Source organism: Melozone crissalis, unplaced genomic scaffold (genome assembly GCF_028551555.1).
Source record: "Melozone crissalis strain CALT ecotype California unplaced genomic scaffold, PUWL_Pcris_2 ptg000005l_1, whole genome shotgun sequence".
NCBI classification, from domain to species: Eukaryota; Metazoa; Chordata; class Aves; order Passeriformes; family Passerellidae; genus Melozone; species Melozone crissalis.
The window spans coordinates 36,860,028-36,883,914 of record NW_026535783.1 but is presented as its reverse complement, the minus strand read 5'-3'; the positions used below and the strand labels follow the sequence as shown (position 1 = coordinate 36,883,914).

The 23,887-nt window shown below is 37.4% G+C and overlaps 1 protein-coding gene across 7 annotated transcripts in view; it reads left to right on the top strand.

The window, feature by feature from the left end:
• The window catches only part of NTRK2 (neurotrophic receptor tyrosine kinase 2), a 198,183-nt gene that overhangs the window by 29,533 nt on the left and 144,763 nt on the right, over positions 1 to 23,887 (top strand). For all 7 annotated transcript variants that reach the window (XM_054283145.1, XM_054283160.1, XM_054283148.1 and 4 more), the window contains exons 6-9: positions 11,835 to 11,971; positions 14,941 to 15,073; positions 16,579 to 16,878; positions 21,765 to 21,797. In XM_054283145.1, the coding sequence (XP_054139120.1) occupies positions 11,835 to 11,971; positions 14,941 to 15,073; positions 16,579 to 16,878; positions 21,765 to 21,797 (603 nt within the window). The remainder of the gene's footprint in view (positions 1 to 11,834; positions 11,972 to 14,940; positions 15,074 to 16,578; positions 16,879 to 21,764; positions 21,798 to 23,887) is intronic.

The window sequence follows — 23,887 nt, the reverse complement described above, 5'->3', positions numbered from 1 at the left end:
AGAAAAATTTGAAAAATTATATAACAGTAATGGCGATCTCCTTCCCTTTTTCATATACAGTTTTGCTGCTTGTGTATGGTCCTGGGACAGCTGGGGAAAGGTTTCACTCACTAGCTGCAGGTTTCTCCTCCTCTGTATATGAGGGGGAGAAATGGGGTCTTTCTAACATGATGTCACATCTTCTGGACTCTAGAAGCAGAGTGGGAAACTGGGGTCCCCAGCAGCAGGCAGGCAGGAAGGAAAGAGGGCAAGAAGATCTTAATGGAGGGCTGATTTGGATAGGAAAAGCTATAAATGAATGTGACCTGTAGGAGAAATTGCACTTTTTCTTCTTCCATCATTGTCCATTGAGCATCATTTTCTCCACTGCCTGTGTGGAGGGTGTGACATCCTCTGATAGCAGCTGGCCAAAGAACAGCCATGGTGGGGATCACTGCAGGCTCAGCAAGTGCAGCATTTACTGTCAATAATGTATTTTGTGGCCTCATATCACTGTTGATCTTGTGCCCATCTTCTTTCTGGGGCCAGGCATGGTGGCAGAAATTATGTTAGTGTCTCATGCAGTCAAATAACCCCCACATGTTCTGGGAGTCTTGTGAGCTGTAGAGTTGGTCTTGTGTGCTCCAGGATCTGATTTGCCTGAAATGAGAGATATAATACCTAGCTGAGCTAAATGGACCCAACCTTCTGCTCCAGCTGGATGGACTAGAAGGTAGATTAATGTGCTGAGTGTAGAGAGGTCAGCTGTTGGACTGAGATCAATTACTGCAAGAAAGAAATTTCCAGCACATTTTGTAACATTCTTAGCTGGTGCATCTAGAAGCTACCAGGTTGCTAGGGTTTTCCTTTGAACACTTTTGGTGTTAAATACCCAGAATTAAACCTGCAAGAGATTAGTTCTTTCCCCTGATTTCTTAACCGTCTGCAGCCAAAACAGGCTTGTCCCTGGGCCCTGGATGCTCTTTAGGTGCATATATGTGCACAGATGCATGCATCCTGTGGGCATATCTTGACTTGTCATGACAAGGAAAGGTGGTACTTCCAAATAGAAGAGGAAAAGGAGGAGGAAAAGTGAGTATATACAATATTTAGGTTGGAATTTGCAATGTGTGTAATTTGCATATGGAAAGCATGTATTGTATTGAAGATCTGAGTGGATGACAGCAACATGCCTACAAATAATTTCTGTTAGTTTACAGGGTCCAAATATCACCAAATTTTACATCACTTTTCCTCTCCCTTTTTTTCTTTTGTTTTAGCAGCTGTTTAGTCTTAATTTATCTTTTCAAAATTAACCAATATAGGACATAGATTTTTAATAAAGATGACAGCACATCCTTTTCTTAGACATAGAGTAGAGAATGCCTGGTGAAGAGCAATGACCCCCATATTTGTGGGCTGTGTTCTGGAAGATATCTGAAAAATTGAGTGCATGGCTCTTGGTTTCAATATCTTCATGGGTATTTTTCTGTATTTTAAAGGACAAGGCTTAGTTTCAAAATAAAACCATGAGTGAAGCTGGTATATTTCATTTTCAGAACCTTTTGGGAGGCTAATATGCAGAACTGAAACAGAAGAGAAATTAAATTTTTGAAATATTGATTTTTTTTTCCTGTGAACCCTGGGATGTTTTTTACTCCCTTTGATGTAAAGAGAAATAATCGGACGTGAAGGCTTCTGCATTTTTTAGTGAAACATTTTCTCTGCTTTTCTAATGTTCTCTGCTAATGAAATGATTCCACCTCATCTTCTTGGTGAATTTTTTTTTCTTTTTTTTTTTTTTAATTTGTAAACTAAGCAAAAGTGCCATCTTCTTTGTGTTACTAAGGTGTTACTTCATAGTCTTATAGTAGGAGGCCTATGTGATCACAGTATGTGATAAATGTTTTGATAATAGGTTGTCTTTCTGCTGTGTGCTGTAAATAAATCTTTTGCTGGGAAGTAGGTTGAGCCCACTGTGGTTTATTGATCATAGGACTTTGGTTTGTAGGTAATTGATGAGAAAATTAGGAAATTTCTGTGGTCCTTTGCTAACTGTTTGTACGGTGGGAGTGTTCAATAATGTGCTCATTAAAGATTGCCATTTAGATGTCATCAACTTTGTGATTTAATTTCTCGAGGTTTAAAGTCAAGTATGCTCAAGTATCCAGAACATCCTCTCCAACTGCAATATTAAGAGTGTCAATCAATAATTATTTTTCCAACTGCATTTGAAATGTATGTAGATATGATGAAAATAGTCAAATTCTTCTAGTTTTTAGGATCATGTGTAATTACTGTGTCAAAGATTTTCAAGTTGCATCTACCACAGTAGCAGAGCCTTTTGTGTATAGAGATGGTCATGTTCAGTTTTGCCATTTCCAGAGCATTTGCCAGTTATCTGTACAGCATGGACAGCACCACCACCTGGGACATCTCCTTTTGTTTCCATCTGGTAAATAGCTCTAGTAAATCAATGAAGAGAACTAAATGAGTAAACACTTTATTCTTATTAATGCTTCTAAGCTCTCTTGGTTATTACCACCAGTGTCTTAAGTCCTTGGAAGTGGGGCATGTTCTGTGCCTTGGGTAAGGTTACTTAAAAGACTGTCAGTCTGCAGATCACCTGGAGCTTGCTGAATGCCAGGGAGGCAGGAGCGCGTCCTTGGGACTGATTGTTGATATGTTGCTTGCCCCTCTGGCAGACACTTACTGAGCCATTACCATTGATTTCAGTGATACAGAAAGAAGTCTTTTTATCTTCGGGTGTTTTGGGAAAAGGCGTGGCTTCTACAGCTGTCTCTGCAGTCCTGTATAGAATTTGTATTGCTTTGCATCACAGTCTGGTTAATGGCATTTTGCCTTATCTGGCCAATTTAGTTTTGTATATGGAGACGTCATGCTGAATCTGTCTTTCAGTTTTGCTTACTGTGCCAGCCTTGGATGCTTTCTTTATCATACATTGTTTCTTTAGGTGCCTTCTTTCTTATCACTGGTCACGTATGCTAGCTGCAATCTACTGAACAATGTTGCAGATTAGTTCCCTGTGTTAATATGCTTTACATATCACTAAGGTATATTCAGAATGGCTGGCTGTTTACATCTGCAGCCTGTCAGCGGAACTGTTGTCTTGTCTAAGACCTATGTGATTTAATGAATGTTCACATTCTTTGCCTTTTTCTCCTGCACACAAACTACCATAGTGTTGCTTTTAGTGCATACTAGGATACTTGTGTACATATGACTGAAAAAATTTTAGAAGTTTTTGTAATGCAGAATTTCAAGCTAAAATAACTGCTTACTCATTTCTTACTTGTTGGGGAAACCCATGATTTTAACAGGCAATTGCTCAGATGACTGAAAATGGACTGGAACTGGGTCTAGCTTCATTTAAGCCTGTTTCTGGTGATCTTGTTTTTTGTGCTAGAGGTAAATAAGTTCATGGCAAAATGAGACTGGAGGCAGGTGGTCATAAATCCAAGGAAGGAATAAAGGCAAACTGAAAGATTGACACATTTATTTCTTCAAATTTACAGAAAAGATTTGTACTACTACTGAGCCAATAAAATAAGCATTAGATGTTAAGCAATTGCAGTACAATGCAGTCTAAAACCACAAGCAAAGGCATAATCCAGTGGGTGTTGACATTCTTTTCCACTATCAGCTAGATTTCACTGATAAGCATATTAGAAGGAAAATATTACAGGCAGAATTGAGTTTTAAAAAATACTTAAATGTTCTCAGTGTTTATGTTTCAGAATATTCATGGATTCTTTAGCCTGTGTTGTTTATTTTGGCACAAGAACTAGATGTGGTGCATGATGTGTAAAGGCAAACTCTTCTTTTTTTCTCTGTAAGAGTTTTATTCATACCTGTGATCGTGGGCTATGTGAAAAACTTCATTTTTTTGAGAGACTTTGACAGTAATGGAATTTCACTGTTGGTCTCAAGTTGAGTTAAAACTTTCCAAAATTAATTGGAAGAATTTTCTAGCTTGTAATTGGAAATAACCAAAATTTTATGGAATTTGAAAGACAACAGGAATCCCAAAGATACATATATAACTTTCTTCTGAACATGCAACATTTACCTATTTGTGAATCAAGCCTCAACTTTCATACAGATGTTTATACATCACAATCTATGTAAATCAGGGATTGTGAATGATGATAGTTGAACCACATGTGGCATATATGAATGTCTCATGTTAAAAAAAAAGCCAATTTTTGTTTGATAATACTGATTCAAGTTCTGCTTTAGTGTCAACAAAGGAGATTTGTAATACAAAGTAGATTAGAAATAGAAAGAAGTAAAGCATTATCCAAGAGAAAGAAGTATCTCTGAACTCATGATATTGTGCAGATTTACAGAGGTACTCTCTGTGCCTGACTTGACACATCTGTGTAAGAGTGGAGTGCTGACCTGCTAAGGAGAATCACTCTCTTTGACTCTTTTGTGGTGATAGTCTTACTTTGCTCTGTCTAGGTGAAGACTGATGACTAGGTAACTCCATCTGAAATCTAAGAAAGTACTGTTTTCTTTAAAAGGGGAATCCTTTTTTCACGGCATCCCTTCAGTAATATACTTGGCATATGGTATACTTGGTACCAAAAGTGAAACCCGTTGTTTTACTTTTTTTATGTTGTTCTCTGAAAATGTTCCTGTTTCAGGATCACATGTTTTTCATGTTGCAACATTAGGCAGGTCAGCATTATTCTAAGTATTTTCTGGAGGAACATGAAATTCTGCAGATAACAATACTGAAACTGCATTACATACTCTTGGTGAATTAGATGCCATTTGTTAGAGGTTTGCTTAAGCTGGTTTGGGCCTCATTAACTTACACTTCAAAGGCTGTTTAACTCTCAGTTCATCTGTTAAGCTTGTGGCTGACATATTCAGCCCAATGACACTACCTGTTTTTGGTTTTCCTTTGAAAGCTATTGTGGCTCAACTGTAGCTGAAATGCCATGTTAGAGCAATTATACCAGGTGTAATTTAATTTCCTTAGCCATTCATGAAGGCAGGATACTTTCGTGATACTACTAGCAAGAGAACTGTTTGTAAGGTTGATAGCTTCTGTAAAAACACTTCTCTCAAAATTCTTGCAGACAAAGCGCTTATATTATTACCAGCGACCAGGTAATAATATGCAAGATACTATTTTATTCAGCACCTTCCTATTAGAATCCAGAGTACACCTAAGAGTCTGAAAAGAAAAGTTCTGGGAATAAGTTTAGGAGCTGATGTAAACCTTGGAGATGTAAGCCCTTCATCTGATTTGAAATATCAGCAGCAACCTTCGGAGCTTCTGTAGAGGGTGACTGCAGATGAGATCTTGGTGTCCAAATGAATTTGTGTGGGTGCACATCTCTTGCTGGTTTTTGGCTGCACTGTATTCATGATGGTTTTGAAGCCCTGGATGGTGATGGTGTCACAGTTCTGTGGGGACAGTGCTTGTTGCTGCGGTCGTGATGAGGAGATAGCAAGTGTTGTAGTCTTTGCTGTGGCATGTGCTGGCTCTATGTAAAGAAGTTTGCTTCTAGTGAAAGCTTTAGTTATGTAGGGAGTGATGGAGTGTTTAAAGGCAAAATAAGAGTGCATTTGATCTGGGAAAGCAATGCTTTAAATTAGACTCATCATCTTCTGGTATAGACTATACTTGTTTAATTGTTTTCTGTAAAGGTTTCTGATTGAGAGTGGCATTCAAGCATGCCATGAGAGGAGGGAGATTTCATTTAGTATTTTAAAATATTTGGGAGGGTCAATGAGCTGCCATAACTTTCATTCTGCCTCCCAACAGAAATACATTCTGCCCAACCTATGCAAAGTACTGTTGGTACATTTGGTCATTGTGGAAAACACCCATCAATATTTACTCTGCCACATGGCAAGCATATGTCTATTCAGTGGTGATTCAGTGCTTTATTCAATGGCTGTGTATTCTCTTGAAGATTTGAAGTAATTTTTATTCAGGTTTTTTAAATTTACATTCACACACTGTGGGCAGAGTATGGAAATCTGGGGAAATGGATCATAATTCCAGATTCATTTTCATCTTTTCTTCTTATACCTCTAAGATTAACACCTTTACTTTCCATTTTAACCTGTTGGAAATGTCAAGTTTTGTTGTTCATGGTGGCAAAATCTTAGTGGAGTGATAGTGATGCATGGTGGTTAATATCATGAAATGAAGACTGGAGAGGAAAGGGATCTTAGAGCTTCAGAAAAAAAATGGAGATAGAGATCTTTGGGATCTGGAAGATAAATGAAAGATTAAATTTCATTTTAAATGTTCTTTATTTCTGCTAATTCTGTATATTATTTGCCTAACATATTTTTTTCATCTTCATTGAATTTATTTGTGCTTGTCATCTTGTTACAACTTCCCTGAGATTTCTGCAATTTTCTATGTACTGAGGATTGTGATTCTGTGGTTGTGATACAACAGGAAATGGAACAATTCCAAAACAGGAACCACAACAATTGCTTGTGGTTCTTTCATTCATGCTTTGCTTGTAAATTTTTGGGGTATAGTGTTTAGTCTTTGAAGATGCAGCTAGGCTGGAAATCTGGCTCAGGGCTTATTGGCTACAGGCTTTTGTTAAGTGAAACCCAAGAGGTGAATCACATATCCAACAGTTCTTATCTTTATAGCTGGAATTACTAGAATGTTTCTCACTATTTTTGTTTGTTTGTTTTGTTTTGATTTGTTTTTTTAAACCCTTGAAAGCGCATAGGAAAAGACCTCTGGAATTAGTAAACATTACTGCCTTTTCAAACAAGGCACAATTTCAATAGAATGATACAAGGAACATGGTATCATTGTATCCTGCTTTCCATAACAGCCAGCTTTGAGCAAGTAAGACCTTTGAAATTTGCAGATCCACGTGACACTGTGGATGATTGCATTGTCAACCATCCTGTTTTCAGGCTCCAGACAAGTAGTGGCTGTTACCAGGTTGTACTGTAGTGAGGTAATTATTTGCATGCTTTGTCCCTAGAGTGAAAAAGCCAAACCAGGAGAAACAAGAATCCTAGACTTTATTGGAATCTTATGTGAGGAAAGTAGACTGGTTTTAATCACTGGGTCCTAAGAATTGCAGTGGATGTTTTAGAAATTAGCAGTTCTGGTAGGCTGCCTTGCATGGTTCAGTTTGATAGATGGTTGCTGCCTCAGTATTATTTTAATAATTCTGTGTCTGATATATTTACTAAAAAGATGGGTTAAGGATTTCAGGTGAGGATTAAAATTACCTGGTTAAAAATCAGATGCAGAAAAAATTGTCATTTTTTCACTGTATCTTCTTGTTCTTGTTACACAACAAATTGACCTTCAAAAACATGCCAAGCAAACAGGAGATGATATGGGCTGCATTGAAAACCATTTAGTGATTCAATAGCAATATTGAATTTGCAGTATTCTCTCAGGTACTAATTTTTTCATCATGTAATTTCTTAGGTGTTAGTGAGGCTAATTGACCATATTGAGATAATTTTTAAAGGTTTTTTAGCAACTGGAAAAAATCCTAGAACTGAGCAAGTGAAAGTTGAAGCAGAAAAAGTGAGTCTGGTATTAATTTTGTAAAAATTTTTATTACTTTTTATTTTTATTGCAGATAGTGGAACAGTATCTTTGGTTCAAGGATGGATTTGCTTCTTCTGGCTTAAGACCACCTTCTTTTAAATGTTCCTTTAGCATACTGGCTAAGGCTCTTTGTGCTAAGAGTTGAGTTACAGAGTAGAGTTTTTATTTCTCTATTAGATCATATCCTTCCTTTGACATATAGTGACAGTCTGGCTCTAGGAAGGCCAGTCTAAGTTTTCTGTAGAAAGTAATAAGTAGCAGCATGAAGACTTGGAAAGCCCTGTAGGAATACAGGCACATTCATTTTCTTAATTTCCATTGACAGTTGTTTAGCCAAATGTAGTAGTAACCTTTGAAAATGGCATCCAAAGTGTTGGTTTTGTGGTTGCTGAAGTCCCTGCTGTGCACAGGGAAGATGTGACTCATTCCCTAGTGATGCTTGACAGTTTCACTGTCTGATGGCTTTAGGCCATCCTTTTGCACTAATGATGGTCTGTGAAGGTAAATGCCCTTCCTCCCCAAACCCTACTTTAAGGAGTGTTTGTTTCTCCTAAAGCATGAGATGGTATTTGTAGAGACTCAGCTGACATAAATGAGCTCCTCCTGCTTGTCTCTAGTTCTATCTAGTTGTGCTGGAGTGAGGGAAGTAACTGCTTATTCTAATCCAGAGCTGCCTATTCCTGAGAATAAAGTTTAATCATGCTGAATATGAGAAAATACATTCTGTATGTGGTGAAAGCACATAGCTATTATGTGCTAGTGCATAATGGAAACACATGGATTTTAGTGTATGATTTCATCTCTCAAACTGTGTTACTCTCTACATTACAGTTTAAAGTTCTCAGTAGCGGGTTCTGTCCTCCCATTTTTGTAGAGACTGAAAAGATTTGAATAGATTATTAAAAAGAAAGAGGTCTTGAAAAGCAAAATAAAAGAAAGTGGTCTTAAAATGATCATTCAGAAACTCTCTTTACTCCGTTCCACCAGAACAGGAAAGTACTCAATAAATTTGAATGTCTGAGAGAAATTCCAGAACTCGTAAAAGGAAGAGGCTCTTGTATGCAACCTGTATACAACACATTGTTGCAGAAGGTTAAGGCCAAGAATTTAGCAAACTTCAAATACATAGCAAAAATCAATCAGGTATAAGAAAGATTATTGCTGATATCCAGAGTTATAATAATTAATTCTATCAAAGTTTGGAACAGAGACAGTGGTTTGAGTTTTGAGGCATGTACTAATCTGTCTGACAGATACCAAGATGAAACTTGTGGAAGGATGATGTCATGTCTACCTTGTAGAGGCCCTTATGCTACAGTCTAATCTTACTATGCTGGCAGTATACAAAAATATTTGATTGTGCTATCTGCTAACTTTGTATCAACTGCTGTTTACAAAGTCCTTTAAAATGTACATCCCTGTCAACAAAAGTGGTAACTATCTAAACCACTGTATTTAACCATATTAGCTCAGGAATAAACGCAGTGTGGTTGGCTATTTATGTAGTTCTATAGGAGTTAAAGTGTTACTGGCCATTATAAATGTTCTCACACTACACTGGGCATACAAACTGAGCATTTCTGTATGTTAAGGTCCATTGTGTTCTTTTAGCATGCAGTTATTTTTCAGTACAGATTTTGCTGCTTAATGTCATTGCTTTGCTGGTAAAGGCAATGTATCACATGTCTAGATGAGGCCTTATGTGACTGTCTTGCTTTTCCCAAATAGAGCCACATCTCAGCTAGGTGGATTCTACTGTGGAGCCGTCTTGGTGCCACTGGAAAGCAAAGCAAAATCAGCCTGCAGTTAAAGCACACTATCTCAATATATCTAACCAGAAAAAATGAATCCTGAGACAATTGTTGGGTTTTCTACCCATCTTGTGACTGGGAAGAAGAGTAAAAGAAAACACACACAATAATGTGATTTCTAATCTATTCTAATTCCATTCCATTCCATTCCATTTCATTCCATTTGTACCTTTTTGGATGCAGGGTCCTTGCAATTGGTTTTTAGAACTTCATGAACATACACCATAAAAGCACTATTATTTTATAGCCTTCTAGCAGGATGCAGCATGATGTAGTTGTTTCCATTAGAGATATAACACCAACATGACATGTGCAGACTTCTGCAAATAAAAATAACTAGATCTAGTTCTTGGTAGGAACCAGAGCCAGTACCAGAGGAATTAAACTTCAGTTGCTTATACTATGAATAAACACATTGCAGGAAGAAGTTGTCTCAAAACTTAACAGCTATTTAAAGGAGAGCTCTAAGGGACAAAAGTTATTTTTATTTTTGCTTGCATGAGAGGTTTCACATGAAGTGATGTGTTAGTAGGAGCTGTGCCAGTTTGCACAATGTAATTCTAATCTATCATGTAGACTTCCTCCCAAGTGGTGGGGTTAAGAAGAGTGGGGATCTTTATTCTCCTTGCATGTTCAGGTCTGGCAAGAGTAATTGGAATAGTATTTAGAGGTGTTGTGGAAGTGTAACTTTATAAAGCAAATTATCTCATTACTTCTCCCCTTGTTCTCTAACTAGCATAATTAATATCCAAATGTTCCCTAAGATTAGTTTTGTTTCCTGCTCAGCTAGTTGACAGACACTGGTGAGATCTGAATTCACAGCAGGCTAGAGCAGATGGCTACTTTCGCTAACAGATTACTGCATCAAGGCATACAAACTCCCCAGCTCTGTCTCAATAAACTTCAACACATGATTTATAAAGTGAACATAATAGAAGAAATCCATGATGCCTGTAATGGGAATCATATTACCACACTGCTTAAAACACTGTGAGAATTGCCTGAGCAGTTATCGTGTGCTTGTGCTGATCTTCAAATCTTATTAGGCAGGAAAGCATTGTCTGGAAAATTATTCATCTTCTTTTCTGTATTGCTTCCACTCAGTTATATTTTATTGAACTAATTTAAGGGAAGTTTCCAATACATCTAGCTTATGTGGAACCTCCAGCAATCATATGCGTATGTTCACAGTGATTTGATGGTTATTTATTTGTTTTGGACCTTTTACATAAAGAAAAATTTCTCTGCTAAGCTTCTATGCCACCAAGTCCATGCTGAAACTGCTGTAATCTCAACTAAAAAACACAGCCAGAGAGAGCTGCTGTTTCAGAAAAGAAAAGTAATTGCAAAATAATGCATAAATGTCCTGCACAGCAGATTATTGAGATGATAAATTGCAAGTAAAATTTGCCTGGAACAGTTGATGTGAAATGCCTCATATAGGAGACCAAGACTCTTTGCAGAGTGTAGCAGCTTCAAATGATGACCCGGTATCTTTTAAGAAGGATGTTATTTCTAGAGTGATGCATAATTATTTGTTACATAAATAAATACAAAATGTGAATCCCTCTGTGCCTGAAATCTACTGATATTGCTATTATTATTTTGGAGAGGGCAATTGTGTATTTCTTTATGGTTTTGTAAACATTCCGCAAAAATTTACACTCTGGGAAGTTCCCATTGCTTTGGATGCCTTAAAACAAAGCACAGAGTGATTTATAACTCTGTAAAATGGAGGAGGAGTTCTAATTCTTGTAAAACCTGGTCTTGTTTCCTCATGAGTGTATCTCACTGCTTTTCTGCTTTCCTGAGGACAATAGAAAAATCAGTTGATGTGCCTTGAGTAAAGCCCTGTGCAAATGTTAACCCTCTCTTTTGTCCTTTCCCTTCTCTAGTTCAATCCATTAAGTACTCTGTTCTCCTCTCTTTGAGCTTAAATTCTAGGTTTTGCCCTGCTCACTCTGAGCTATGTCTCTGCATGAGAGGAGGGCTTCAGTCTCTTGCGGGGTACTGGGAGCTAATTGGATTTTCCTGTTAGTGTTGCGAAGAACAGTGGAAATACCGCAACATCAGTGAAACCCAGAGATTGCTTTGTAGATGTTATAAAGAAACAGATACAATATCCAGTTTTAAAGAGTAAAGGAAGAGGGGTTTTTTCATTTGAAGTTAAGATAATTTCTCTTTGTGCACCTGACATATATTCCTGTATAATTAACTAGTTAATGTATTTCCATATGCAGTAATGTTTTCTTAGGATGTGAAGTAGAGGAGGTGCAGAAAATACATAGCAGCAAAAGAATATAGCTTTTTATTTCCAAAGATGCTCTTTGTACTGTCCAACTAAGTAGTACTGACTACAATGAATATTTGAGGTATTGTTTGCTTAGATTTGCATGGTGTCTATTCTATCAAATACAAATACATGTTGGGTTTTTGTGCTGTTGTTTCTATCACAGATTTGCCCTCAGCGAACTTAAGCAATTACAACATCACCGTGGTGGAAGGAAAGAGCATCACGCTGTACTGTGATACCACTGGCGGGCCACCCCCAAATGTGTCCTGGGTGGTAACTAATCTTGTTTCCAACCATGAGGTAAGGTTTATATTCAAACATGCGACAATTCAGCAGACACCTGCTGAAGGATGGAATGAAGTTTCATGTCCAGCTCTAGTTAACTTTCTATTAAAAGTTCAAATAGAAAGTTAATGTTGGGATGACATTTATTTTCCAGTTACTTTCAATCAAGGGTGGATATGGCAGTGCTTTTAGGGAATGGCAGACATTTGTTTCTCAAGATTCTCATTTGCACTCTGGTTTTTTGGATGTTCACTTGTAAATGAGAGTAATGTAAATTTTTGGAAGTAATGTGAATTGGAATACTGAAATGCAAGCATTTTTTTATTATGATTGATACCCGCCTACAGAGACTAAATCCAATCTATACTGATTGTGAAAAAAACTTTGGATCTGTAATTATATTGTATTTTAATTTCATAATTTAGTGTGTTGGAATTTGGTTGTAAATATTTTGTGGCTTGTTTAATTTTTCTTCAACACACTTAGCAGCATCAGAAAGCCTTGAAATTGAAGATTGTACTTAAAATATGGTCAGGTTGGTTTTATTTTGTTTTGGTTTTTTTTTAATGATATATGAATATCTTTCCTCATTAAAACCATCTAGGTGGGAAAATTTTATTTACTAGGCTCTTTATATTTTTATTTTTTGTTTCTGTAGACTGTGTGGTGCTTAAGTCCTTTCTGATGGAAATATTGAAAAAGGAGGAGTATATAAGGAGCTGCAGACTTCATAAACTGCTATTATTTCACAATAGGAAAAATTTGTGTTTATTATAATTTTACGGCATTTGCTTTCCTATAGTCATGATGGTGCACACTGTGTTAAGCTTCTTGGTCTGTACAAGGTGTGGGAAGTGCACTTTCAAAACTCTTCCTGCAGCGAGGAGGAGACAGGACCTCTTGAGTTTCATAGTTTTAATATTTTCTTACCAAAGTTCATTATATCAGGCTTGTACAGAATTTAAGTAGTCTGTCTTTCATTCCGGCTTTCATAAGCAAGACTTCTGCAAAGCTCTGGTTGTATTTTTAAAATTTTCTCTGATCTGTAAAACTCCCCAAAGGCATCAAGGCATCAGTCATCATTGAGAACAAGAAATTAAAACACTGTGGGGAACCTCTGCCAAGTTCCACTCGTTTTCAAAATTTTTTAAAAGTTTTAATTTTAGGAGCCAAAAGAAATGTGGGACTCTGTTCAAAAAGTGAGGTCACCTAATTTTTTTTAACCCTCCTATCGTTGAAGTGCCATGGTCAGTTTGCTTCAAGTTTTCCATGATTATTCTGGCATAACTTGATCATGCTGTTGTAGAGGGGCTTATAATATAGGCTGACTACAAACTTAGCCATGGAGCACAGCAGTCTTTTCAGTAGGAGAAGAGCATGAGCCTTTTAGACCTTATTTGTGATTCTCAACTATCCTTTTCTGTAAGTGTTGCTTTTTGTTTCTTTTCTTTCACTCCTGTATCTCAGTTTCTGCCTTCATGTTCTTCATCTTGTATGCTTCTTTTAACTGTTTCCTCTCATCTCTTTTAAAAGAGGGACGTTAGCTCTTTTAAGAGTTAAAACTAGGTTTTAGTTCTGCAAATCTAACTTTTGTGTTCTGAGTTTCTGTGTTGATGGATATTTTGACTGATGTTGTTTAGATTTTTCTTGCTGTAGGTTTCAGCCCTGAACCTGTGTTTCAGCCTCTCTGCTGTCAGTCCAGCTTTGAGCACTGTTCAGCTCTGAGAATTGCAAACTAGGAAAATGCATGAAGGGGTGTTTGCTTTTCCACCTGCCTCCCCTACTGCCACACTGAGGCCGAAGGGACATTGAACTTGTGTGGAGTTAGGCTATCATCTCAAGCTTCAAAATTCTGTTTGCACAGGACTGTATGCAGGAGCATTCCCACATATTCCTGTTGACTGCCACCCAAAGTTGCTGTGGTTTTACAGTTATAGTGAGTTACTTGTTTGTGCTGTCTGTAGCACTGACAGCATACATTAAAAAAAGTACCTCAAAAGTAGTTTTAAAAATGATCATAATTGGGGTTTTTTTGGGGGGTGTTTTGGTTCCTTTCCAGTTTAACAAAGTAGGTTAGGTCTTTATGAAAAATTCAAATATAGAAATAATAATTATTTGGTGATCATATGAAAGGCCTGATTTATTAACATCAGACAAACAACTAGCTTTACTAGTGCTTTTTGTGTGAGGGGCTAATTCAGTCATATTTTTTTAGCCAGTGTGACATAGCTGCAAAGTCAGTATGTTTTTTAAGATTGTGGATAGACACTCAGATTTCTAAAGATCATAAGAATCAAGATTTTTAAGAATCATCATTCTTACCTTAATTAGCTTGTTCTTAAACACATAAAACAGCACTTAGGCAATAGTTTAGGTAGTAGAAGATATGTAGTTTTTTGTGGAAGGTTTCTTGAGAAAAGGAAGCTTTCGAAAGAAATTTGCTTAAGAAGAAGATAGAAAACATGTCAAGATACAATAGGGCTCAGAAGGCAGCAGTGGAAGAGATGTCAAGCATAAATTTAAAGGAAAGAGAGAAAAGGATGAGTAAAGCAAGGGTTGCACAGAATATAGGCAGGAAGAAAGCATTCTAGAGAACAGGCAGAGATAGACCAGTCATGAAGTAGGAGAGAGGGATGAGCAAGGGTATATGATTAGAGGGGAAAAAACATTTGTGTAGAGGGGATAAAGTGGTAAAAAAAGGGCACAGACTGGAAGTGACAGGGCAGAAACATGGTTGAGTGCAGTATTTGTAGCAGGACTTTGCAGCTTTGAATCTGCTGCCACTGACTGTTAGAATTGGTTCTGTATGTGTTTTATGTCTGTTTGGATAAGACATTAAAATAAGACTTTGATTAATTATGGACAGATAGAGCTAAAAGGAATGGAAAACGAAAATGCCATTCAGCTGTGGCCAGTAATCCCCTCCCTCTCCTTTGTTCTTAATGCTGTGGTTGACGCATACATGTTTTTCTGATAATTTTCAGAGTGACACAAATAAGAACCCTGCCTCTCTCACCATCAAGAATGTCTCATCAATGGATAGTGGACTGGAGATTTCCTGTGTAGCAGAGAACATTGTGGGAGAGGACCAAGCCTCCGCTGAGCTTACGGTATTCTGTACGTATGTGGGCTTCCATACAGACCTGGAGGCTAAACTGTCTTGGCAGGAACTCTTCTAAGTATTTTTTGGACCTTCAGGCTGTTGAAATGAAAACCCTTAAGGTGTGTGAACTGTCTACTGCAGTTGATGTAGGAGTAGTCCAGTCAGCCATTGTTGCATTTATCTTTTTCAGCTCTGTGTTCTGCAAAAAGTGTATTTCTGACTGCTTTGTCTTCCAGTCAAAAGAGTCTGTAAGTAAAGGTCTAAAATGCTGAATACTGAACGGCACTGTCAGTGTGGGAAGGTTTGTAATGGTGTGTATGTACATGCACACTGTCTTAGCAATTGCAAAGTGTGAATTGCAAAGGCTAGTAGAATTATACAAGACTACATGTTTGTGTTCTTACTACCTAAAACAACAACTAATTTGTTCAATGTTTGTATGGCCAGATGTAAATTTATTTGTTGTAGCTTTGCATAGTTATTTCTCAGGGCCTAGGAAGGGAGAAGGGCTATATAGTGCAGAGAAGCACTGGTTTCTTAAATCTGAGCTCCCGGCTGAATTCATTTGACATGAGCTACAGAGCATGTTTTCACAAGTTGCAACCCTCTGTTTGATTGAAGATGGGAATGGAACATTTTGGAGATCTCAAATTTTGCTCAGCATGTCCTTATGATGGAGTAAACTAGAAAAAACCCACTATAGATATGGGTTTGTAGGTTGAAATTGGATATCTAATAACTATGGGAACGAACATAAACTAGAAATGTTTAAAGAGTGTAAATGAGATTCTGAGCTTGGCACTGTTATAGGTGATAAAAAGGAGTATAACTAGAAGAAATTCGATTTAGTTAAGAATTGATATAAAGGAAAATAATGGATAAGGTGTTGGAATAATCTCTTGAGGGAAATAGTAGAGGTCTGTAAACTTGAGGCATTTAGCAGATTTGATCAAGGAATATGGATAGTAAAGAATTTTTTTTCCCTGACAGAATAATCTAGAGAATTAAGTAATCTGTTTTGTCATTGATTCTGTTAAGAAAATAATGTGTAAATCTGGATTCTTAGCTGAGTGTCTTTCCAATAGTACTTGCTTTGGCCAATTTTAAATGTTTTCAATACTGCTTAATACTGCTGTCTTCCTTCATCACTCTTGTGCAGTCTTTTGAGAAAAGTAAAACTAAAATGTCTTTCTCCTCCTTCTAAGGGGTCCAGTAACTGAAATTCTCACACCTTACACATTTGAAGTGATTTAACACATTTTCAGTCTTTGAAACTAGTTTATTTTATTTCTTTCTAAAGAGTGGCTTCAGTTCAGTTCAGCATAATACTCTAGACAGAGCAGTTCCTGTGTGTGGGAATCCTTCCAATAGGTTCCATTCCATCTAGTAACATAATTTTGTACTGGTGAATGAAAAGTACTTCAGGAGAACTTGGGAGGGAGGAAGGGAGGGAGGGAGGGAAGGGAGGAAGGACACAATCAGAATATTCTGATGTTCTTCACTCTTTTTTCCAATATAGTTGCACCAAATATTACATTTATTGAGTCTCCGACTCCGGACCACCACTGGTGTATTCCATTCACTGTGAAAGGGAACCCTAAGCCCACATTGCAGTGGTTCTATGAAGGAGCTGTACTGAATGAGTCTGAATACATCTGTACTAAAATACACGTTATCAATCAAAGTGAATACCATGGCTGCCTTCAGCTGGACAATCCTACACACCTGAATAATGGTGCTTACACCTTGCTGGCAAAGAACGATTATGGAGAGGATGAAAAACGGGTTGATGCTCATTTCATGTCAGTGCCTGGAGATGGTGAGTGTGGTTTTTTTGTTTTAATGCTAGCAATTGCAAATTGATGAAAGTGGTGAAATAGTGCTTTTGGCCAGTTTAATTATTTTGGAGGAAGGTTTTTATAGAACTTTCTTTTCTCTGAATGAATGTCTTCAATATTACTTGCAAAATAATGCTTTTCTTGAGCATTTTCTTCTTGTTTATTGCTTCTGAAGGGCAGTCATGCCAGTACTCTGTAAATCTTCTCTTTGAGTAACCATCCTCCCTGCCAGCCAAGGCTAATGGAAAGTTGCTGTTTCTGAAGTTTTCCCAAGTCCCAGTTCTTACCCTGAAAAGCACTGAGTTCCAGTTCAGCCCCTCTTTAACTTGCTGTACTGCATATGAATGGAACTAAGTAGTGTGCTCAAGGATGTAGAGGATGTTTGTGTGGCATCTAGTGTCTTGCTGGAAAATTGATAGTGCAGATATGTAAGTTCATGATAATATGTTGTTTTGGGACCAGAGGGAACTGGAGAAAAAACAAGTAACCCAGGAGGAGGATGGATAAGGTCTCAGATCTTAAAAGCCATTTTTGGTGTCCAATTGCTCTTTGTCTAGGTGGCAGCCAGGCACCTACATTGCTAATAGTGTCAGCATTCAAGGTGGTTGCTGCTTCAGTTGCTCTAAAGATTCTTCCTCGCCATTTCTAAATACTGTGTGGGCAGGCTCAAGGTGGACTAGCTCACTGAATTGCAGGGACTACTGTAAGTGATTGATGTTCACTGTGGTTTGATCTTTCCCCACATCTTCAAAGCCATTCATGAAGTGGCTGTAATAACAGTCACTGTATGTGCAAGCCTATTGGAGCATATGGAAGAAAACTCTGAGTGGACCTTGTACATTTGGAGTAGAAATAGAAGTGTCGTCTTGTGCAGATAATTGCACAGTCATACCTCAAATATGAGACTGTATGTATCTTTGGCTTTTTGACCATGTGATATAAATAGTTGCCTTTATTCTTTTATAAAACAGCAGTGCTCTGTAATGTTATCTGATGGAAAAGAAAAAATTGTGAATATTTAAATTCTCTTCCTACATCTCAGGCCACAGACCACAAAAATATGGTCAGTATTTCATTTTTACCCTTTCAACTCAGTTTGCTGAAATGGGGAGAGAGATGGTAGGTCTTTTGCTTTCCCATCCTTAGGAGATGACGAAGAGCTGATAAAACCGGGCTTGATTTACTCCCACTGTGCTCACTGCTCCTCTCCTCTGTTTTCTCTGAAGTTCTTTCTTAAAGTGACTCATTACAGAAAAATGCCATGGTTTCAGCTACTGGTGTCCCCTAATACTGCATTTTCATTATTCAAAAAACCAGTTCACCTCATGGTGTTCTCTATACAGTGGAAGTTCTCCTACAGCCTAATTATTTAATATAAACCCGGCTTCATTTTCTAACAGAGCATCAGCTTCCTGTAATACATTAGGTGATTTTATAAATTTTTTTTGGTCTTTGATCCAAATCCCTTTCCTATCCTGTTTTTTTCTTTATGCTTCTGTCCACAGTAAATAGAACTGTAGCTATTCTCTAATTTAGAAAGTAAACATGATTTATTTTTTCCATCCCTTTTATATTCATGTAGAATGTAAGTCTACCAATATAAACTGTGTTGTATTATTTAATAATTTCCCAAGATCTGTGGTGAAGTAAGCTTCACAAGAAGAATATAGAGGAAAAGGGACTATGTATAGACAGGATGTAACTGCATCAGAAATTAGTTCATGCATAGTGGATGGCACCAAACCAGTCTTAAAAATTAACAACAGGGGAAATGGCTTAGCTACTTAGCCTCCTCAATACTGTTTTTAGTTTTCTCCTGCAAGCATCATGGAACTGAGCTTCAGAAAACATCACAGCATTATTGTCTCCTCCACTGAAGCTCGCATAAAAGCAAATGCATCATATTACAATTTTTGTTCTATACTATTTCTATTTAAAGCACTGTCAGGCTTTGTCAAATCCTTAAAAGGCTTTTTCAGTGCTGTCATTACTGTGCAGTTTCTTCTTTTGGCCCACATATTGTACACTGAAGCATAAAGATTAAGGCCCACACCCTGGCATTATGTTCATTTTCATGTCTTCATGACTGAATTAAGTACCAGTCCTGATGTTTCATGGGGTGGGGTATACTCACTGAGCTTTAAACTGATTCTCTGGTTATTGCATCACTTGAGCAAATTCTGTGAAGATTAAAAAAAAAAAAAAGAAAAAGAAAATCTAAAAATTCCCTCACCTATAATCCACTTGCCTACCCAAAGTAAATGTATATGTTTGAAGCGTGTTCTACATCAATAGTGTAATAGTCCACTTCCAGAGCTGGATCAAACATGATGATGATGTAATTTGTGCTAAGACGATCCTAACTTTCAGCATGCTTCTTGAAGGACTATTTTCATTGGTCTGAGATTGCAGGCATGAAAGAGAGGAACCCATGTACATAGCGGGATTTTGGTTGTGCTAATGATACCCAAGTTAATGTTGCGAATTAAGAATTTGTTTTAAGTGTGAAAATGTGGAAGAATTAATGTTTTACAAGCTGGGTTTTTAACTATATTTAGTCTGCAAAAGTTCTTGGTTTCCAATTCTTGCTGAGAGTGACTTGATTATTTGAGCCTAACTGCTGTGAACAGTAAGCACAAAATGGTCATGGTTTATTCTGGGGGCTGTTCTCATAGAACATGATCCAAAATGGCTAGTGAATGAGGGAGACATTTTTACCAATAATAGACATTTTTAATTAAGTTTATTCATCTACTAACTCTCTACATTAAAATTCAGCTGAATGAGTCCAAGTCACATATATCTGGTCAAAGCAAAAGAATATGCTAAATATGCCTTAGAAGTAGGATATTGCTTGTGCAGCATAAAATGTTTTTTGCAGAAGTATGTTTTTGGATTAAGTCTCTTGCTGCTGCTTTATTTTGGAAATGCCAAATTTATAAAGAAAGAAGCAAACAATCCAAGTGTAGTTGATTTAATTTGTAAAGATGAGTGAATAGGACAAGGCTCTTGATAGCTCATTTATTCAACAACCTCTTCTAATGGGTGCCAAAACAAAGGTGTCATTCTGTTCTTGGCCTTGAAAATAATTGTGTGTAAATGTACAAAAGGACTGTGGTGAAGTTTAATGTTAAAATAACTTCAACTGATGATTAAGTTGATATGTTTCTATGTGCTAAATAGAAAAAGTAATACTAAACAGAAATTTGGGGGTTGTCCACCATCTTGATTGTTGTAGCTTTATTTGAAGTGTTAATTAGATAAAAGATATTCTAATGGAATTGATGACTTCATATTTTATATGTCTGGGAGGAGTTAAGGAAGTTAAGGAGTTAACTAACCTTCTTAGTTTATCCTAATTCCAGTGAATAGAAACAAAAATGTAGACATTTAACTCATAAATGACTAGGAGTTTAACTCATAAAGGACTAGGAGTTTTTTGGTTGCTTGGGGTTTTTGTTCCACTTCAGATTACAGAAGGTGAGTTAGAAATACTGTTTTTCTGCTGCTGGATGTTCTACACTGGAAAACTAAATCCATGAACTTTTGTAGACAAAAATATCTGGTCAGATTACTTGAGGATAGATAGTCAGACTTTCTTCACTGGTTATTTATTTCTGCAAAAATTGACATGACAGTTCTCATGGGATCTATTGACATATATCCTTAGAGACTGGGATATCTTCAAGTGCATTTAAAAATGAGCCTAATATTCTGTTTTCATTCTACAGATGGGTTGCTACTGGTATTTTCAGCAGGTTCTTGTGCTGTTAGCAATGGTCTTCTGCATTTACTTCACTGTGGCATTATGCCTGTGTGATACTACTGCTATGGATTTACTATATAGTAGTATAAACAGAATTGTGTTTATTGAAGTTGCATTAAACCTTAGAGATTTTAATTATATGTTAATTTTATTTCCAAGCCTGCAAAAGTAGAGAGAAAAAATGTGGAAGAGATAACTATAAGCCTACTACATAAACTATGCTAGAGGTACATTATAGATCAGAATGAATGGGTATATTCAAACACAGCACAGGTGTCTTGCAAAACTTTAATAACAATTCGCTGATTTCTGTGGCTGTTCTGTGCATTTTACTCACTTATGTGCTAAACCTTAGGCATATGCAGTAAGTAATTAGAAAAAACTGCAAAGAGGAACCAGTAAAGTTTAGAGAAGTGTAGACTAGACAGTTATCCATTTTCTAGTGTAAAGTCTGGTTTCTAAGACATCTGACTCTTTCAGTAAGAGTTCTGTCTGTGTGTCAGCTGTACATCTGGCTTCTTGGAAGCATCCTTTTACAGAGTGAATAAAATGGTGCTGCTTAGGCCATTTCTAAGCCTTTGTCTTGCCAGCTCACAGCTTAAAATGGTTTCCTAACACAATGATACAATAGCATAATTTTTTAAATCAGGTACAAATCAGTGTTTGTTAAAACTCTGTGAAATCTGCTTCCACTTGAATTCAGGGAAAGTTTTACCTTTGATTTTTCAGCAGCAGGAATAGTTATTGTTACACTCATTCCATATATATATATATATATATATATTTGTATTGATAGTGGAAAGTAGAAGTAGTGTTTTGCCCAGTTGTGAAATAACAGTTGCCCCTGCCAGAATTAGTGTTGTGTGCACACATGACATGAAGCAAAATATTAACCTTAGGAAAAACTCTACGATGGTTGTAAACGTAATTGACAGACTGCAGTTATTGATGCTGATTTGCGTTTACGTAGATACTTACGATCTCTATGGAAAATAAAGTCAACTCTTAAAACTACTCATAAAGAAATTTTTATTCTTCCAGAATTTGCAATTTATTTACAAAGCTTTTCTTTCTTTTTTTTTTTCTCTTTTCCATGTACAGGTAATGGCCCAATTTTGGATCCAGACGTTTATGGTATATATTTGATTTTCTTTTATTTTAATAATAGAAATGAAGGAACTGAAACATTAAAAGTTCAAATGTTAGGCTCATTAAATTGAAATGTCACATAGAATGATACAGCTCTAAAAGGTACTTTGTGTTTTTGGTTCTCCAGCCTTATATTTAGCATATGTGATGACAATACGATGTTTTACTTATTATGCTGCTTTTGATTCACATTAGGAGAAGCATAAATCCACTGCTACAAATGGGTTGATCCTGTAGGATGACAGCTGTGTGATGTAGTTCACAGACATGAGATTTTGTGAACCTTTTGGAGGCATTTCTTGGAGGAAAGAGAGTTTGTGATTTCTCTTTATACAACTTAATTTATTTTTTCAGGGATGATTCCATACTTGTTTTGCCTCCAAAAATGTACCCCTAAATCCCACTTAGAAATGAAGTTGGCGCAAGTAAGTTTTCCTGTAGGCAATTTATTTTGCTCTGTCCGCTCATTTGTACCTTCCCTTAATCTCTCTTGCATAAGCAGACCATCAATTCAGTGGTAGCTGAGTGTGTGCCAGGAGATTTTGATGACACAGTGTTCACATTAGTTTTTTAGTTAGGCAAAATGTACCAAGTGAAAGCCAGTGTGCACTGAAATAGAAGCTGCAGAATGAAAAGCAACTGTCTGGTTTTCAAAAATATTTCTGGTATACTTCTGGTGAGTAGAAAAATTCTTACACAAACAGCTTGAAGCTGGATCCTGTTTGGAGTACTTTTTATTTGGATGAAATAGCCCATGACTCAGGTTACCTAAAGCTGATCTAAATGTTATTGCTTTGATTCCATTCCACATCATTAAACTTTAGCAAATGTGCAATTGAAGCATCAATTTGACTTCAAATGCTTAGAAACTCCAAAGGATAGCTTCCCCTCCCTCTCTTTCCAAAATCTTTTTTTTTTTTGAGGAGAAGGAGAAGGAGAAGGGAGGGTTGGGGATGGGAAAGGGGTGATGGTTTGCACAGTTTCTTCATGTGTTGTATTATATAAGCTGTATGCATGAAGATTTTGATTCTGAGCTTTTTTCATGGTCCTAATGCCTGTGTATGGCTTTAGCCATGTAAGTCCTGTACTTTGACTGACTTGGCTGGGTTTCTGCTGAGGGGTGCTTTGAGTTTTGCTAGCAGATCACAGCCTGCAAGACCTAGTCCTGGTGAAGGTGGCCTTCCTCTTTATTTCTGGGTGTTCTTTCTGCTGTTTGAAACTGCTGTCCTTGTGTGTGAGGCAATTTCCAAATGTTTTTGTTAAGTATTTTGAACACACAACAGAAATCAGAAGATCTGATGAGGTGACATCAGGCTGCATGACTTTGAGCTTGCTGAGGGGAGTCCTGCCTGCCTGGGGCACTGCTTGCTGCAAGCGTGGAGCAGTCACTTGTGCCTCTAGCTCACCTCTGCGGCACCTCTTGGAAAAGACAAAGCAAGAATGCTGTCCTGACACCATCTGGAAATTAACTGAGAAATAAACCAACTCACATGGGTCTGAGCAGGACATTGAGGGCAAAGCCAGCTCCTTTGGCTCTGAGTTCTTATTTTCATGCCATGATGCCTCTTCTCATGTGGTTGTGACCATGAGGGAGACAACCTGCTCCATATCTGCCAAACCCCAGAATGACTGTGCAGTGTGACCTCCTGGTGCTGATGTGACTGTGGTGTTGTGTCTATCCCAGCTGCCATGCACCTTGTTTGTGAGATGGCTGTAAAATGCTGGCCAGCTTCAGCTGCAAATCACCGCAGCTGTTACTGGTGGCTGCATAAGATACAGAGCATCAGAGAACCTGCCCCTAGAGCAATATGAGCCTTATGTAGCATGAGTCAAAAGGCGTTATCCTGTCTGTAGGTATGCTCAGTGTCTATGTCAGAATTTCATAGTGAAATGAACAAGAATTTGTTCAACTCAAATCGTCTGGCTTGTGCTGCGTAGCTGTCACGTGTGTTTTCCTTACCGGATTCACCCATTTCAAGAGGCTTTGAAGATCTGGCAATACCTCAAATGCAAATGATTCACAGTTAGACAGCAAGAAATGTCAGCGTACCAGCAGTATACCAATGTAACCTACC